At 37.2% G+C, this 18,697-nt stretch overlaps 1 protein-coding gene across 6 annotated transcripts in view; it reads left to right on the top strand.

Annotated features, from left to right (window-relative positions):
- The window catches only part of RAPGEF2 (Rap guanine nucleotide exchange factor 2), a 127,197-nt gene that overhangs the window by 70,427 nt on the left and 38,073 nt on the right, over positions 1-18,697 (top strand). For 5 of the 6 annotated variants that reach the window (XM_066317641.1, XM_066317642.1, XM_066317640.1 and 2 more), the window contains one exon: positions 10,767-10,898. The exons of the other annotated variant lie outside the window; for it this stretch is intronic. In XM_066317641.1, the coding sequence (XP_066173738.1) occupies positions 10,767-10,898 (132 nt within the window). The remainder of the gene's footprint in view (positions 1-10,766; positions 10,899-18,697) is intronic. 6 annotated transcript variants of the gene reach the window in all.

The raw sequence follows: 18,697 nt of genomic DNA, 5'->3' as shown, positions 1-18,697 counted from the left end.
TTACACCTGCATTGCCTTTTGCTGGAAATATTTCTTTTTCCTCCTTTCTATTTCTGCATAGTGATCATTCTCTCAGTGTGGGCTGGAAAAGCTGTGCTCTTCCTGCACTTTGTCAAGTATTAGTTTTTCTTCTTCTCATAATCCTGATAGGTTTTTTCTGACTCTGTGTATGTGTATGGCTTTAAGCCATCTTTATTTAAAACACACAGCTGGGAATGTGTGCAGCATTTCCAAATAAGGTCTCTGCTGGGGTCGTGGAGAAGAGCCCAGAACTGTATTTCTGGAGGGGGCATGCTGTTATCATATTGGGTTCTCCTTCTGCTGCATCACCTGAAAAATTCAGTCACCTTCTGATCAGCTGATGCATGGAAACTTTTTCACAGTCATTTCTGACAGGGAACTTCCCAGGTTGTTGGTTTTTGTTTTAAAGTGCATGATTTCACATCTCTTCCTACTGCTCATCTCTTGTATCAACAGTGTCTTTTTGTGCGGTGATGCCAACTGTTCTTTTACTCCACCTGGAAAGTGGAGAGTTCTAAGATATTTTGGATATCCATCTTTCATATTTCATCTTTAAACAAAATAACAATTACCTGAGTAGCCTTTATTTTTCTTTATTCTAGAATCAATTAACTTTTCTTTTACTACTGTAAGTTAGCTCAGTGCAGTAAAATTCAGTGATGTAGTTCAGATTGAATGACTTTGGTTCAAAACTGTGCTATCACTTAATGAATGTTTGAAAAACTTCATTAAGTTTTGTTAGGATGGCTATGGTGCTGTAATTATGAAGTATTCTATGATCATGTATAAAAAAACCCACCACCAACATATGGTGTGGTGTAAGAGCAGCCTACTGATGGGGAATCTCAGCACTTGGAACTGTACACGTTTCATAGATCTTTGCTTTAACCATGTAAGATTTTAGCCCAGGATATATGTTTTCACATCTGGGCTAAAATCTTTACTTTTCTGTTGTGATTTTCAATTCTGAGTGATGCTTTAAAGCTGAAAATAAAATCTGGGTTCAGGTGCCATGATTTTTACTCCTGCTGGTGTAATTGCTTTTTAGCATCCCCCATGTCTGCTTGTGAGACTGCTGTGTAAGTAATCCAGAATGAGTCTGTATATGAGGTATACTCAAGCATTCTACTATTTATTTAAAATATTCTGCAGGATTTAAAGCATCTTCCTTGAAGATGTTTGAATTACCATTTCCTGTAAACATATGTGCCCACATAAAGTTCAAGAACTTTTTTTGCTTTTAATTCCCTAGGCATGAACCTTTTGTTCAGTTTCCTGTGGAAACGAAGTCTGTGACCAGGTTCTCTGTTCCTTCCTCTCCCACAGTTACTTGTAATAGGCCAAAGAGTTCAAAATTTAACCTTAGAAACCTCCAAAAGCCCTGAAAGTGGGCCGTTTAGTTTCCAAGCCAGCAGTAGTTCTCAGCGTATTAAGCACCCAAACAGCCACAAAGGGAAGTATTTTAGAAATACTTACTGTGGGAAAAACATCAACGGGAGCATGCATTTTCTTACTAAGAAAATCAGTTATTCCCAAGAGAGAGATCTCTGCAAAGCCAAGCTTTATTATTCTCTCGTCCATGTATATTAAATAATGGGGAGCCTTTACAGAAGTTCAGTGATTGAGCTCAGTTTTCTACTCTCTTTCCCTAGAGATCTTTCAAAGTCAATTGAAATGCCTCAGAACAGTCATTCCTTCAACCTAAAAAGCAGTCATCAGTGAGTGCCTGTCCCTGCTTGTTGGTTTTCATTATGTAGATTTCCACAGGATGAATTCCCTTCCCAATTTTATTCAGTGTTACGGGAAGCTGTTAGTTGGTGGGAGGGTGTGGGCTGTGCAGACTCTGTCAGGATTCTTAAATACAAGTGCCTGGTGGGACAGCAGGGGCTACCAAGAGTGATAGGCTGTGTCTCTATGGAACAGGGACTCCTATGATATAGGGACATATACAGACATAATACACTGGAACAGAGATTCTGCTACTCACGGTAGTTCAGAGTCACTGAGAATAGGATTTGACCTAAATCTGATCACTTTATGAAATAAAGCAATCAAGATAATAGAAAATAACATACACTTAACAAAAAACCCAACCAAACACTCCCCCTGCAAACTGCGCACCACCCCCACCCCCCCCCCTAAAAAAAAAAAAAAATAAAATTCTGAAATATGAAAATCCTACTTTCCTGACTTACTTCCCTTCTGGAAGGTTTAACTTCCATTGCACTGTTTGGAACAAAAATTATCAGACCATGTTTCTACATGCGGCTAAGAATGTCAAAGTGTTGTCAGTACTTAAATGTATATGCACAGTCAAAACAGTTGTAGAACAGTCTTTTTAGTTTGATGCCTGCAGCAGAACTGCGCTGACTTTAAAACCAGAGTCCATATTTTGTAAGTACTGAATTATCCTTTGTTGACCAATGAAGAAGTTCCACTTTTACCAGATATTTTCTGAGACAGCCTTCTGAGTAAATGCTGAATAGAAGTATTTTGGTCTTGCATCTTTATTCTGTTCATTGAAAATATGTTGTAAATGTTTGAGTTTGGGTTTTCAGAAGTCTGAGAAGAACTTCAGAAAATTATTTAACATTATTTAGTTTAGTTTAGCATGATTCAGTTCAATTCCATCTGACTGTTTTTTCGTGTGTATTTGGGGTTCACTGGCACTGTAAACACCTGTATAAAACACTTTTTCTTTTTTACCCCACTAAATTTGTGTATTTGCAAATAAATTGACATTTGTGTTTCCTGAAGGAATAGTGTTTGTGCCAGGTTTTCTGAAGAAGACGACACTTTTGAATATGGAATGCTGCATTGAATCTTTGATTCAAATACTTCCAAAAGGAAGAACAAATGCTAACACATTTGGACATAGAACAGAGAATTTAGTTAAATTAAATAAGAATGGATGTGTTTCAGTGATGCATTTCTTACTTTTCCTTTAAAAAGAGTTGCTTCTGAGAGGTTTTCCTTCATTCCCCAGACACCCATTTAAATTTTACCACCCCTGTCTCTCTGCAGAAGTCAATAATCCTTCAAGTAAAGGATTCGAGGCATGAAGTGCTCATAGGATTAGCTGCTGAGAGCTATGAGATGTGCAGTAAGTGGCAGTCAGTGTGTGTTTTGTAATGGAAGCAAAATGAAGTTCCTGTGCATTCTCTCTCTCTCTCGCTCTCTCTCTCGCTCTCTCTCTCGCTCTCTCTCTCTCTCTCTCTCTCGCTCTCGCTCTCGCTCTCGCTCTCTCTCTCGCTCTCGCTCTCGCTCTCTCGCTCTCTCTCGCTCTCGCTCTCTCGCTCTCTCGCTCTCTCGCTCTCTCGCTCTCTCGCTCTCTCGCTCTCTCGCTCTCTCGCTCTCTCGCTCTCTCGCTCTCTCGCTCTCTCGCTCTCTCGCTCTCTCGCTCTCTCGCTCTCTCGCTCTCTCTCTCTCTCTCTCTCTCTCTCTCTCTCTCTCTCTCTCTCTCGCCCCTCTCTCTCTCTCGCCCTCTCGCCCTCTCGCCCTCTCCCTGAGACCAGCAGCTCACATTGCATTAGCATGAACCTCTGAATAGGTTTTTTGGGAGGCTAGCTATAGCAGAAATATCAGTGGATAAAAGAATTAAGACCTTGCTATGAAAGGTCCTTATAATACTTTTCTTCTTTATGTTTTGGTTTGGTTTGGTTTTTTGTTAGAGGTGTTCTGCTGGGGGCTTTGTATACAAATAACTGCTTAACAGCAATGGTATCTACAGGCAATGTTTCCTAAACTTGGGTTGTGTCCTGTGCTGGATTCAAGAACATTCTTAAGATTAGGTCTCTGTGAAGTTTCACAGTTTCACAGAAGGATGTTTATTCGAGGAAACTCTGGAGATTAAAAATACCTGAAGTATTGTTGTGTAAAGTGAATGATTATAGAGAAGACATGATTCAAATCAGGAGGTTTTTATTTAAGTCTTGAGGAAGTTTTCGTAGAAAATATATAGAAGCTTCTCAATCTTTTCCACCCCTAGGTGCAAGGAAATGCTGCTTCCCTGGGAATTGCATCCTAATTTTAGTTGTATATAGTTTACACTTCTAGTTTAAATTTAACTCTGCATGGACATGTCAGCCTGCATCAGGTCTGTAGACAGAATCGATAGAAATTACTTTATTATTCTGTAATTACTTACATTGACTGCTGTGTTTAAAATCACTCAGCCATAAAAATGTTTTCCTTGATGTCTCTCTTGGTTAGTGGAAGAGTTATGTTGAAATAACATGTTGATGAATCCCCATCATTATTACAAATATTTCTTCTTTATCTCATTAAAGACTATAAATGTGGGCATAGCTTTAAAATACAAAATACAACAGATGCACAAACATTTAATATAAAAAGAGTTTGTATAAAATATTGAAATAAAATGTTAACAATTTTATAGAATACTGAAGAATACTGACTTTGTGATCTACACTTTCGTAGTGCAGTAAAAATTTTAGGATTTTTATCTTGGGTGGGGAAAAATGATGAGAAAGACTAAGGCACAGTGTTGCTTTTGTTTGCTTGCTGTTGTTCTCTCTCCATGGAAAAAAACGAGAATACTGAATAAGTTTGTTGTAGTTTACTGACTTAGATTTGTGGGACTTAGTGTGTAATCTATAAAAGAAGTAAAAAACTCTTAAATAATTATTTATTATGGTAGCTTTTATTGTATAGTAGCTTTTGTTATTTTATTAGTAAAGAGCTGCTAAAGAATAAGTGCCCAGATGCATGTGTTTGGTGGTTGAAATATCAGTGCTTCCTTGTGTTTCTTTAATTTCAGAAAGTGGAAATTGAGGCTATCAAGGTGATAGTTTGTGTTGTTTTGTGTCTACTTGCTTAGCCTGTCTCAGTGGTGCTTAATTACATATAAAATCATTCATTGGGAATTGCATAACAGAATGTTACATCTCTGCTCTCTTTAATCGCATCTTTTTTGCAGATGTACTTCAGTCACTTTGCAGGCTTTATAAATCTTTCATAAAGTGCTGAGCAGCCTTCAGTAGAAAGACCTTGTTTGTAAAAGGCTTGCTGATACGTTTGCCTTAAAATGAGTGGTTATATTGAAGTTTTCCAACCAGAATTCATCTGGCAACTTAAAATTAAATTATTGTGTTTGTCTTTCACATTGTTGCATTTATACTTGTTTTCACATATAGCTGCATTTAAAAAAATAAAACTCCAAATGAAAAAAGCCAACAAAACCCAAAAAAACCCCAAAAAACCCCAACTATTTAAAGAAAGAAAATGTTTTGTTGTAATTTCACTTACTTTTTGGCCATTCTCAAACATTTTTATGCTGTATCCAAGGATTTTCATTTCTTGTCCAGTAAACATTTCCAAAATTTATTTAATTTTAAAAATATATTCCTAAATATTTCTAGATAAGCCCAGTGGTTCCTTGAGTAGATGATGCCTTTTGTTGTAATGAAAGGCATGCTGTAGGGTAGGAGAAAATCATGATGTTCTTAAAATAGGAGGAACATATTCAGAGCGAAGTAATTGTTAGTTTTGCATGCATAACACGGTGACTCACTTTGAGGGTGGAAGTAATAAAATGATGCTTTTAAGATAGGAAGATGTGATAGAGTTTACAATATTGTACAGTTCTAAATGGATATATGTCTTTGCTCTTAAGACAGTTTCACATAATTATTTTAAGTTTTCTTTTGGTTTAGGGTTTTCCAGAAATAAAAATTAGGAGTTTCTGGATGTATTGTTTTAACTCTGGTTTCTATCCACGTGTGCAGTCTGTATAAATGTGTGTATGTATGTAGGTATACTTGCATATTAAGAGCTACATTATGAATATCAAATACTGTTTTCACCTCTGTCAAATTAAGACTAGGGCTTAGATGGTAACTATTTTATTGGGTTGTGGTTTGTACTAGAAACTTTTGTCCCTGTTACATGTGACTAGAGCTATGCATGTATCACCTTAATGTTTGTCACTTACAAAGGTTGTGCTTGAGACTAGGTTACCAGGAAAGTTTCTGACCCTTTTAATGATTATTAATTATTTAAACTAGTCTACATATAATCTGTTTCGAAACTGTATTTACTTAAGAACAAATTGTGTGTTAATTTTTCTAAATTACTCTGCTACATTTTTACTCTGTGTGCCAATTCCTTCTCATGGTGTGATGAAAAGTCTTCAGTTATGAAGTTAAGAAATATTGTAGGTGTTGGCTTCAGCAAAGCTGTATTTAAGTGTGGTGCTTGTTATGTAAAATATACAATTTGCTTTTGATCCTTATTACTTCAAATGACTTCTTGAAACTAGCCATCATCTAATAGAAATGGCAAACGATAAAAGTGAGGGTTCAGTTCTGATGCCATTTGTGGTGGTGTCAGTCTGTGATAGGTGATGTTTCTGAGGCAGGGGGTAGGTCCTTAGGCTTTCTCATACTGCTTATGATGGATAAAGCATATGCTAGATCTAGCCAGTATGTGCTTCAAAACTCTCATTTTACTATTATACTAAATACTGAAGTCAGTACTAAACTGTAGAATGGAATAATAGTTCAATACAAGCACAGAGTGCTTAATAATTTAATAATAAAGTGATACTCAGTAGCACAGCAAACATACCTATTGTCATGAAGTTAACTGCCTGGAGATGGTTCCTAGGAAATTTTTTCACTGACTTATAATAGCATGGTTTCATGATGTGATTCTCTAAACATGTCCCATTGCAAGAAAGAAATTGGATGTAAATACCCTGGTTTGGGGTAGACAGATTTTTGCTGGTTGCTGGATGTTGTATTTTGTCCTTGTTTTGCTTAACTGAAAAACATTTACCAAACGTTGTGCTCCAGGAATAAAAGGTTTGGCTAGTACTGGGTTTGTGTGGTAGGATTTTGGTAGTGTGGGGCCATAGGGTTGGCTTCTTTAAGAAGCTGCCAGAAGCTCCCCCTGTGTCTGATGGAGCCGAGGCCAGCTGGTGCCTAGATGGACCTGCCACTGGCCAAGCTGAACTCATCAGTGGTGGATGGTAGCACCTCTGGGGTAACACTGTTAAGAAAGGGGGTGAGGGGGAACCAAAAATGTGCAATTGCAGCCACAGAAGAGAGGAGTTAGAATGTGACAGGAACAGGCCTGCAGTCACAAGGTTAGGGCAGAAGGAGGGACAGGAGGTGCCCCGGGTACCCCAGCAGAGATGTCCCCAGCCTGTGGTGTAGATCATGGTGAGGCAGCTGTCCCTCTGCAGACTGTGTTGATCCACAGGGAAGTAGAGATCCACCTGCAGCCTTTGGAGGACACCCACACCAGAGCAGAAAGATGCCTGTGGGAAGCCCATGCTGGAGCAGGCTCCAAGTGGGATTTGTGACCCTGTGGAGAGAGGAGCTCACACTGGAACAGGTTTACTGGCAGGGCTTGTGACCCCAGAGGGGACCCACACCAGAGCAGTCTGTGAAGAGCTGCAGCCCATGGGAAAGGCTCACTTTGAAGATGATAATGGAGAACTGCTTCCTTTGGAATGAGGAGGGTGTGAGAGTCCTCCACCTGAGGAGGGAGGAGCAATAGAAGCAATGTGAGGTGAACTAGCCACAGCCCCCATTCCCATTCCCTGCCCCTCCACACCACTGCAAGGGAGGAGGTAGAGAATTTGTGAGTGAAGCTGAGCCTAGGAAGAAGGGAAGGGTGGGAGGAAAGCATTAAGATTTGGGTTTATTTCTCAGTATACTATTGATAATAAATTCAATTAATTTGTCCCCAAATTTTTTCTGTTTTGCCCATGACAGTAACTTGTAAGTGATTGCTCTTTGCTTTACTCATGAGCCTTCCACTGTATTTGCTCTCCTCTGTCCAGCTGAGGAAAGTGGTTTTGGTGAGCATCTGGTGTCAAGACTTACAAGACCCAGGTGTGGGTTTTCATTTTTATCAGTACTTTACTTTTCTCCACTGTCTACAATGCAAATGTTAAATATTTTAAACAGCAGTACATGACTAAAATAGAAATGCAGGTATTTCTCACACACATTTTTCATTGTGTTTACAGTTTAAATGTTTCAGCTTATTTAGTTTTTGTATTTTATTTTTTTTCCTTTGTGCAGTCTCTCACCTTAACTTTGGGGGGTAGGGCAGTTGAAGTGGATGCTGCTTTCGGGCATGTAGCACAGAGATGTAGTGTTCTGCAAAGATGTGAGCATGTGCTTTCTGCTTGTAAATAGTCCTATTTGATTAGGATCAAAGTGACTAGTTAGGTTGCCTAAAGAAAAATGCCTGCTTCTGATCTTCTGTCACCACTTGGCAAGTCCAGCTCATGCAGCATGGCTTTGACTTGAGGAGTTACTCTGAAACCAGTAATCACCAAGCATTCAGCTGATTGTCTACAGCCAAAAAGATTCAGAAGGCTTGCTTTTATTTGCAGTGTATCCCATCATTATTGTGGAATCCCCTGCCTCTTCCTTTTGCCTATGCAGTAGTGAGACATAAACCCTTGCTGTTTATTTAAAACACTGAGTGCAATCATTATATTAAATATAGCTTGCTTTTTAACATACTAACTGGATTTGCTTTGATGAAAGGTTCTTTAAAATTTTTAATGCATTGATAAAAAATGAATGCTGTTGTTAATAACATGGAGATATTTGCAGGGCACAATAAAATTGAACATGTTTTGCTGGGTGCCACATTGTGTTCATATACAGTTCCCTATGGAGTTAATATTTATTTGGGATTGCAATAGTTAGTGCTTTATAAAAGGTAAAACTCTTATATATATATATAAAAGATTTATATAAGATTATATTATATATATAAGATTTATAATTTACACAGATATAAAAATATATCTGTGTAAATTGTCATTAAATGTGTAAATCTTAGACGATTTGTGCTTGTATCTTAAAATAATATTTTTGAAATAAATGGGCTGCTTCAATTATGAGAAACTCTACTTTGACAAGTAGTCAGCACACACTACAAAAGCTGTGGCAATTAATTTCCATTGCCTTCTACCTATGGAATATGTACTTGCAGAATGGCTCAAAAATCATTAAAAAAAAAAGTGTAGTGGCCTGAATATCACCATATATGAGCCTATTGTGTGATAATTCAAACTTACAGATTGAAAAGTGAAGTAGCAAAGTCAACAGATACTGTGCACTCCCTAATGCTGTATTTTCTCCTGATGCTTCATTAACAGTAGTGATCATAACTAGATTTTTCTGGAGGCAGCATTCATGGCTGTGTGTTTTAGAGTATTGCTTTCCTTAATTGCTTTTTCTTTTTTTGATGAAGATCAAATCTAGCTCTGGGCTTACTGTAGGTTTTTAGGATTATTAGTATTTGGTTGCTGGTTTTAGCCCCTCTTTCTGGTAAAATACGAAGAAAGAATTATTTAAAATGCAGCCATTTTTGCTATCACTGTTGCAGTCATTCTGTCATAATGAAGAAATCTTTTTCAGATGTATTAGAATAGTAAATGCCAGTCAGACGAAATAAGACTAAGGTTTGCAGTTGTGTGTAATTTCACTGCAAATCCTAAAGCCAAAGTTCTTTCAGGGCATGTTCCATAAACAGGACTAAACAATGTAAACAGCAGTAAATTAATTCAGTATCTAGCTGTATAGAGCTAATAATTTTTTCAAGCACACACTCTTGTGACTTTGAGTTGACTTTTTTCCCTAACCTTTTATGCTGTTCAGCTTATTCTCTCTTCATGCTGAATGAGGTCTTAATTCCATTTCCATCCAGGGAGAAGGAGCGCCAAGGTAGCATTCAAAATTGACGTGGATTGACACACTGCATGTGACACTTTTCATACAAACACAACTCCTTAGAGATGAGAGTATCTGCCTTCTCTGAGTTGAAACAAAATTAATGAACAAAGATTTTTGGTTTTAATTATTGAAGAATTTATAACACCCCAAAATAGATACATTGACATACTTTTGTTAACTAGCTGTGGCGTGCAGGCTTCTTGGGGAGAAGAGTAATTTGCCCCTGAAATAGCATTTAAATATTTCTTCAGACAGGAGAGATTTTACTTTGTCAAAGTACGCTTTCTGCAGTCTGGAAATGTTTACAGTTCTTGAAGATTTTCATGAGAGCTGTGGGCATAAAGCAATAGTGGAAATATACATCACAAATCTTGGTGAATGATTGTTAAACAATCAAATGTACTGTCTCAATTTATTCTTCAGCACTGCATGTGAGCAAACTAATTTCAGGATTATAGCTCTTTGTAATTGTATCAGTCTTCTCACATTTCCTATTTGCTGTCATATTATTTGGCTTAAAGTATAATGGATAGCTCAGTGACTTGGATTTTCCTTGTCTCTAATGTACTTTGTCAACTTGGGAAACAAGAGTTTACCAAATCCAGAGCAGTGCTTGTTGATTTTTAAAAGAAAAAAAAAATTTTACTCCCTTGATAATTCCTGTCCTGCAGGAAGCCATTGATTTTGGAAGTACGCCTCATTCATATGCATTTTAATTCTATCCAAGCCCCATAGCAAGCTACTGAAGAGTTTTGGCATATTGCTTCACTAATGTTTGTCCTCAGATACATGCTTTTCTTAAATCTCTTATATTTGCAACAATTAAGTGGTATTTTGCTGATCTCTGCATGAGTTAAAAAATTACATAACTCAAAATTTTTATGCTACATGCTTAAGCCCCAGTGGTTTTCTTAAATAGTTGTTACTGGCAGAGAATAAAGTGTGACATATATGATTTGAATTAATTTTGCTGTTTATCTCCCTCAAATTGTAATGATGCTTTTTCTGCTCCACCTATAGCTTCCTGCAGATTTCACAAAGCTGCACCTTACTGACAGTCTCCACCCACAGGTGACCCACGTTTCATCTAGTCATTCAGGATGTAGCATCACTAGTGATTCAGGAAGCAGCAGCCTTTCTGATATCTACCAGGTAAGACTGGAAGGGATGCTGATGGGAGGTGCAATTGCAAGCAGTTTTGCATTTAATAGCTGAATGCCTCTTGTCAGTTTTTATCTGAAGAAGTACACGATAGACTTCAAAAAACTACTTTTTGTTTGAATTGTAATGATTTCAGGCTTTAGATGTGTTGGGTTCATAATGTAGAACCTGTTCAGTGGTGGGAAAAAAAAACCAAATATGAAGTGAGCAGCCAGTGCTGGCCTGGTTTGAGGGGCATATTTCTATTTCCCCACCGTGTAGAAACATGATGCCAACCTTTTTAGAAATGCTTCCTCTCCTGGTCATCCTCAAAAAGGTGGAGGGGTTGAACTGGTGAACGTTTTTTAAAGTTGTATTTCTGAGGTGGCTTCTTCTTGTAAAGCTCTGTGCTAGTAATTCAGAACAGCTTGAGTTTAGAGAGACTCTGAAACTGATCCAGAGTTTAAATATAAATTGGAAAAAAGTCTAAAGTGAAATAAAATGAGAAATTATGCCTTTTTCACTTGATGTTTATAGTTCTTGCAGTGTCGGAGGAGGAGCTGTCCTGATAGGGAAGTGTACCAATTTGTTACTCTGAGAGCAAGGAATCAAATCCAATTAAAATATATTTCTATCAAAGTAATCATAAAGTAGTGAGACCACTTCAACATGAAGTACTGTTAACTAGAAGAGGAATAATGTTTTTTGAGATGCTTCTGAAATTGCAAATGTAGTCATTTAAACAACAGAAAACGCCTATCTACAAATGCATGAAAGTTCAGCTGTGGTCATGGTTTTAGAATATAGTCTCTTTCAGGTGAACAAGCTTAGAGACTTCTTTTTGTGAACAAAGATAGACTATAAATAGGTCACAGTTCAATTTAAACAGTAATTACAATAATGGAGAGGTTTATTTTTGCAAAACTATTGAATTAGCTGAACACTGCAGACATAGCATGTGTCAGTCAAGTATGTTTGTCAGAATTTCTTCTGAAGACAGGATTACTTTGAGCCAGGATTTAGGTTTATAGTGCGAGAATGAAGATGATGTAGAATCAGTTTTGTTCTTCTAGTCTTCTATAGATTTTCTTCCCTTTCATTACTAAGATTTCCACTCTAACAGAAAAATAGCAAGTACCTCTAGAGACACAGCTGTAGGTAGCTTGTAGTTATGGTCATACAGTTACTCTTGAGATAAGTTGGAAGTAAATTTTTTGCAAAGACTTTCAGCTAAATGTTCATAACTGTTGAATTTATGTGCAATTAAAAAACCCCAAACAACATTAAAAAACCCTAAAGAAACCTCAGAAAAATATTTCTGTATGTAGTTGCCAACCTGGCCTATGACTCCTACTGGTTTCATTTGCAGTGTTGGAATCAACATAATGGTTGGTGTTTGGAGAGAGTTGATGTTTTACTGAAGTATTTATACAGAGAAAATTTACTTCTTAAGTACTATTTTAAATGGAATTTACAAACATAATGCATAATCCATTCTTAAAAATACTAACTAGTATATTCAATTAATCTGCAATTAATACCACATTTAAAGGTGACTTGGCAGAGGTGTATCAAGAACTGTGTAATTGCACAATGTCAAAGTATGAATAATAACCTATGTCCATATCTACATCCAGAAATATGACCAGGTATTTTGGAATGCAACTTCAGGTTTTTGTCTTAATACATACACTTGAAGGAATGTTTATTAATGAAATGGTAAATTTAGGTGTGGAAACAGATAAGATTCTTAAATTCTTGAATTTAACTTAATGGTACCAAATATTGTTTGCTCTAATTTCCAAAATTGTGGTAAATCATTAATTTCTGGCCTCAGTTTCAGTGATAAAGGAATGTAATGTAACAGTGTTAGGCTAGGTTAAAGCACTGCCAAAAAAAACCCCAAATCAAACCAAAATAAAATTATTTGAATACTCTAGGGCCAAGTTAAGGATTAAAGAGAATTTTTTTTTTTTTTAACCAAGAGTATGGATCCATCATTCTCTCTCAATTGTTTGTCTGGTAATTCTCTCCCAAGTGTTTATTCAAAAAGTGAACCATAACCAAGACATCAAGATGTTATTTTTTTTATTTCAAGTTTGATAAGTCTTAGGTTAAGTTCATGGTCATTGTTCCTTTGATTCTTATTTTCTGTATATAATGGCATTTTTCTGTTCAGTGTCTTGGACTTCTGTTTATTATGGCTAAAGTAGAAAGCAATGATTTAGAAAGAGCATCATCTTGTCTTATAATTGATAGAAAAAATTGTTTTAAAAATTGCATACCTTTATTTAGATCATTACTGTTGAAATCTGAGGTAATATGTCATGTTTTGCATCCTGTAAGTTTTAGTTCTGTAGCCTTAAGAGCATCTGCTTCCAGTGGAAATACGTTCATGGTCTTTTCAGATTTTTTTAATAAATCATGAAGCTGAATCTTCAGATGCTTTCAGCATTGAACTGAGAATACTTCCTTTTAAATATTAATGCGGTATCTAAATTTGTTTGTCAAACGTTGCACATGAAAGAACTTCTTTTAGGATAAGAAGTACTTACCAAAATAAAATCAACCTTTGTGTTTACCCCACCCAAGTTTCAAAAACATATCAGGTGCCAGTTAATAATGTCCTTAAATACTGTTATTTTTATTTTAGGGAATAAGTTCAAGTGATGAACTCTGTAGGGTGACTTGAGAGGAAGGGGATGCTGACTTGTCAGTAGATCATGTGTTGGCTTATATTTGCCAAGGACAATTCCTTGCTTCTTTTTCTGACTTGGCAAAGCAAATCATTCACTGCTGCTACTTCTCATGTATGGCTGCTTGCTCTCGATCCCTAGGCTTAGTTAATGAGTCTTAAATGAACACATATACCTGTTTCTATATGCTCCTAAATGCTTCCTATACCTGCTAAATATATTACCAGATGATTGGAGAGTGAGATCTAAGCTCATGAACGTGCATGATTCCCCCTCCCTGTTTCGGGAAGCATTGTTGTGTTGGCATAGCTCTTTGCCAGCCTTTCTTTGCCTTATCCTGTCCTCAGACTGGTGGCTTCCTGCCACACTGACATGCCCTCTGGTGCCTGCCCAGATACCACTGTCGGTACAGGAAACCAGAACATCCTTTCTGGGACCCTCCCAGGATGTGTGTATTGCTTGGAAATTTTCAAGATGTCAGCTTTGTTTTCTCATGATTCTGATATGGTAACACTTAGAAAGAAGGGTCCACCCCTCAGAGGCTCTTCCTGAGGGAGACCAGTCTTTTGTCTCTCAAACCAGAGAGTCTATGCAACCTGCCCTTTAGTCACTGTATGCCAAATAAGGAAGTTTTACCTTAAGATTAAGCCAGTCTTTTTGACTGTATCAGCTGCTGAAGTGCAGGTCTCTGGCTAATGCCAGAATGGCTGATAAAGTGTCAGGTAAATTGTCCTGTGAACTGCCAGCCCTGCATTTTCAACAAAGCCCTGTGCAGTTCCGTATCACTCCTGTAAATTCAGGGCCTCTTAATTTACTCTGTAGCTTCCAGAGTCCGTGTTCTGTGTGTCTATGATCTTGGCAGATGTTGCTCCGTTCTGAGAAAGAGGCAATTATTGGCAATAAGGGAGGATGCTGTTCCTGGTCTATGTTGTCTGGGTTGCTACACATTTCTATCTTTAGTGAAGAAAACTGCTCAGACTGACTTCTCTGACATGTGTGGGCTGCAGTGTTGTAAGTTTTGGGGTAGAAAACAAGAGAGCAAATATAGAGAGCAAATATGGAGAGCATTGTGAAAATCTTGGACTGAAGGACTTTCAAGTTATTTCATGGACATTTTCAGTTGTGTCAGTGTAGTATGGAAAAATAACGTTACTACCTTAGATTGTGTATGATTTCTGTACATGTAATAATTATAGCTGATTGTAGTATATATGGTAACTCTAATAAATGAATACATATTCGAGTATTATAGTAGCATCTATTGAATTTCATCTTAATTTATTGATATTGTAAACTTTTGCTCCAGTCATCTGAAAGCTGATTTAAAACAAAACCCCATACGTGATTTCTCTCTGTGGAGACGCTGAATCCAATGTGTCTATCTGACATGAGGGAATATTTCAAGTTAATATGTCTTTTGCAAATCATTTCATGACACAGGTTGAGCCGGTGTTCTTGGTGTTTTGTATTGGTATCAGCTTAAAAATTAGAAAATAAAAAGTGAGTAGTTTTGGTAATAGACATTCTTATTTTCATTTTTTAGTTTATTTTTTAGCTCTTAAGTGACAGTGGTTGAAAAGTAATGTGGAGATGGTATTCTTGAGCTGAGAATGGCTTCTTTCTTTGTTAGCTTCATGGAATTGAAAGACTGTTCCGGACAATAAATATATTTCTGATTTGTGCAAGGAGTTTCTTCTGGTTTTTTTTTTTTTTGTTTTTTTTTTGTTTTTTTTTTTTTTTTTTTTTTTTTTTACATGGTATTTTTTATTTTTCTTTTGCATCTTTGGAGATTTGGATTGTTGATTTAGGTGGCAACAATAGTTACAAGGGGAATTTAGTCTTCAAAATGATACAATGTTTCCTAAAGAAAGTAATTAAAGTAATTTTCTTTTAAAAAGGAAAGGTTAAAATAGTCTGTTTAAAATACTAAGAAATCAGTATGGTTACTTTTACAGGTTTTCTATTTTTTTCTCTTGATGTTATCATCAGTTGGAAGCTTTTCCCAAACCAGTATAGAAAGAAAACCATGAAGGCCACTTAAAACAGAGCCAGTCGTCTTGTAGGCAGGTCTCCAAGTCATCCCATTTTCTTTCCCTTAGTAAGGGTGATGGGTGTGCAATGAAGCAGTTGTTCCACTGGAGTGAGAGTTACTTGGTTGTGTAAAGATAGAGATCGTCCTTGACCTCTTCTAATCTGTTTTCTCAAGAAACTCAAACATTCATTAGAGGAGGAGGAAGGGAGGCAGTAAATGAAGTTATCTCCTTTAGCTGCTCATGTAGCCCAACACCTCTCTCATTATGCTCCTCTTCATGGTACCTCTGAAAAATGAAAGACCTGTGAAGTTGAGATTAACTAGTTTCCTCTCCTGCCTATCTAAAGTGACCAGAAGGGTCCACCATTTCCTCAATCTGCCCAGTCTGACCTAGGGAGAAGGAATGCCATTCTTCTTTTCTTAATCGTCCCCTTCTTCCCCATGCCAGTCAAGGAACCAAAGGCTAACCAAGAACTTAGACAAGGCTTCTTTGAGTTTATATATTTTCCCTGGTTATTTCACAGTATTTGTTTAATTAGCTGTAATCACTCAAATCTGAAAGCATGTTTCGACTTAAAGATCCTCAGCAGTTGAAGCAACTAGCTTTTTATTGGTGCCGTATTAACCTTTATAGCCACTGCTTAAAGTGTCACACCGTAGGTGTCAAATATGACATACTCCTTCAGCTCAGGCTTGAAAACATCTTTCTTAGTCTCTTAACTCTTGTGTTGGTGATGTGACAAATAAAATATTAAGCTGTCATTATTATGAGATTCCTTTGAGGCTTCAAAAATTTTCTCCACTGTTGGAAAGGTGACACAAGAAATTTGCTGTCACAGTTGGTATTCAGACTGTGGAGGGACATTATTTTGTTCTTCAGGCTGCAACCAACATTTTTCTTGTGTGCAAGCTTTTTAGATTTATTTAAGTGAAACTAATTTCTCTTACTGCCCAAGAAGCAAAGTACAACACGCACCCAAGAATGACAATTTTGAGGTGTATTTCATTGTTGATTACATGCCCGGAGAAGATCCAAGCCTCATGATTGACTGTAGTACAAATTCTCTTGGATATTCATCTTGTGTTTGGGTTTTCAGTAGCTGAGGTACATAAGGAATCCCCTATGCCCAAAGGGGCTCATGGGGGTTTCCCTTTTAGTCTTAGACAGATGCAAGGCTATTGCTTAACAACCAAGGGTTCCTGTGCAGATATGTTTGTATTTTCTCACACAGGAGGGGGTACAAAAGAGCTCAGAGTAGTTGGATCATGAAGTTTAATGTCTCAGCAAGAGGACCTTGAATACTTGATATCATATGTGCTGCTACTAAATCTAAAAAAGCTATTAGTGATGTATAAACACAACGAGCCCTCGAGGCTTTTTGGTTTTTGTTTGTGGATTTTGGGGGGGGTGTGCATTTGTTGGTTTGGTTTTCATTTTGCTTTGTCATGCAGAAAGGCTACATTTGTTTCTTTATCGTCTTTTGCATGATCATAGCAATTTCAGAAAATTGTTTGAAAACATGCTTTTTTTCCTCAAAAGGTGCTTTTTAAAGGTATCCTAAATTAACAAACTTTATTGTTACTCTGTGGATTGTTGCATTCAATGCCAAGCTTCTTTGTTGCAATGGTCTGGATTTTTTCATAGGAAGTTAAAAATAGTTGCTTTCCATCCACCAATAACTTCAGTTGTCAAAAAAAAAAAAAAAACAACCCCAAACCCAGCAAGTATAAATAGTAATCATCTTTGGGAAACATTGTAGCCTTTATTGGTAATTGTAAAGTGTTTTCTGAGTCCAAAGTTACATGTAATTCAGTGTGAGAATTAGTTTTAAATAGCATCAGATCTCCTTGATAATAGAGCTTCAGGAGTTTTCCAGTTTTGTTTTATTGCTTTAAGACACTAAACCAGCTTGTCTTTTAATAATCAGATGTTGGTGGAAGTTTCTTGTCTATGGTCATTGTGTGACTAAATTGAGTTCTGTATTCACTTTGCTAATGTGCTTTTGAGAGAGCGCAATCTGGGCAGGTAGGAGAGGCACTTGTTCGTGATGGGAAGGTTTGCAAAACTGACTGTGAATCAGTACCACTGTCACTGGAATTGTCACTGTTCGAAGCTTCAGGTTCTGACAGATTGGTGTCATAAGCTGTGTGTCTACTGACTCATCACCACTAATTTTTCCACCAGTCACTTTTGATGAAGGCTATTTTGAAAGAGTAGTTACAGCAGCTGTTTCAAATGTATCACAGGGAATGTGCATGTTAAACAAAGTAAGACTGCTAATAAAATACTGCTATCCGTGCTATGTTTTGGGATTTGTTTCTATGCCAGTAACATCTTGCCTTATCCTGGTTAAAAAATGAGCAGTGTTTTTTTTTTTGGCAAAAGCAAAGCCAAAAAAGCCACTAAACCCTCAAAATGAACAACTACTAAAAAAACCTCAACCCAAAACCACAAACTGAGAATAATTTGAATATTGCATAGACACTGTCACCATGCTTTTTATGTTAACAAGGCCCAGTTACAAAGCTTGTGTTGTGCTGTAGGAGAGAAGCATTTAAGACTCTGCTGCCCCCTGATCCATCTCCAGCCATATGCTGCTGTTCACGAGGTGGCTGCATATAGTGGCATTAAAGTAACAGATGTCAGCCACAGATAGGGAGGCAGGAAGAGGGGAGATGATTCTACAAAATTACCAATGCAATTTTCCTTACCTTCTCTGTGTTCAGAGAGTGACCTAGTTTCGTGTGTTGTCTTTTTTACCAGTCTGAGATAGATGGATGAAACAGGCTTTAGTAGGTGTGTGTTGTCCCATGTATTATTTTTAAAGTACACAAATGCATTGTGTGCTTTCAGAGTCTCAGAAACAAACCATCCCTTTAAGGCCTGTGAAACTGGATTTCTCAAGCCGTGGCTTAGAACTTGCTCATTAGAAGCTTTCATTTCCTTAAAAATTGTCATTGCTGAGCCTTGGCAGCTGCTGTGGTATTAAATCAGGTTCTGAGAAAAAGCAGCCGTATCAGCCATGACAGACAAATGTTTGTGGGATTTATTAAAGTGTTTGGTCTTCAAACTCAATCATTAA

The sequence above is a fragment of the Sylvia atricapilla genome, chromosome 4, assembly GCF_009819655.1.
Source record: "Sylvia atricapilla isolate bSylAtr1 chromosome 4, bSylAtr1.pri, whole genome shotgun sequence".
Lineage (NCBI taxonomy): Eukaryota > Metazoa > Chordata > Aves > Passeriformes > Sylviidae > Sylvia > Sylvia atricapilla.
The sequence above is the reverse complement of the archived record's forward strand: the minus strand, read 5'-3'. Positions and strand labels throughout refer to the sequence as shown.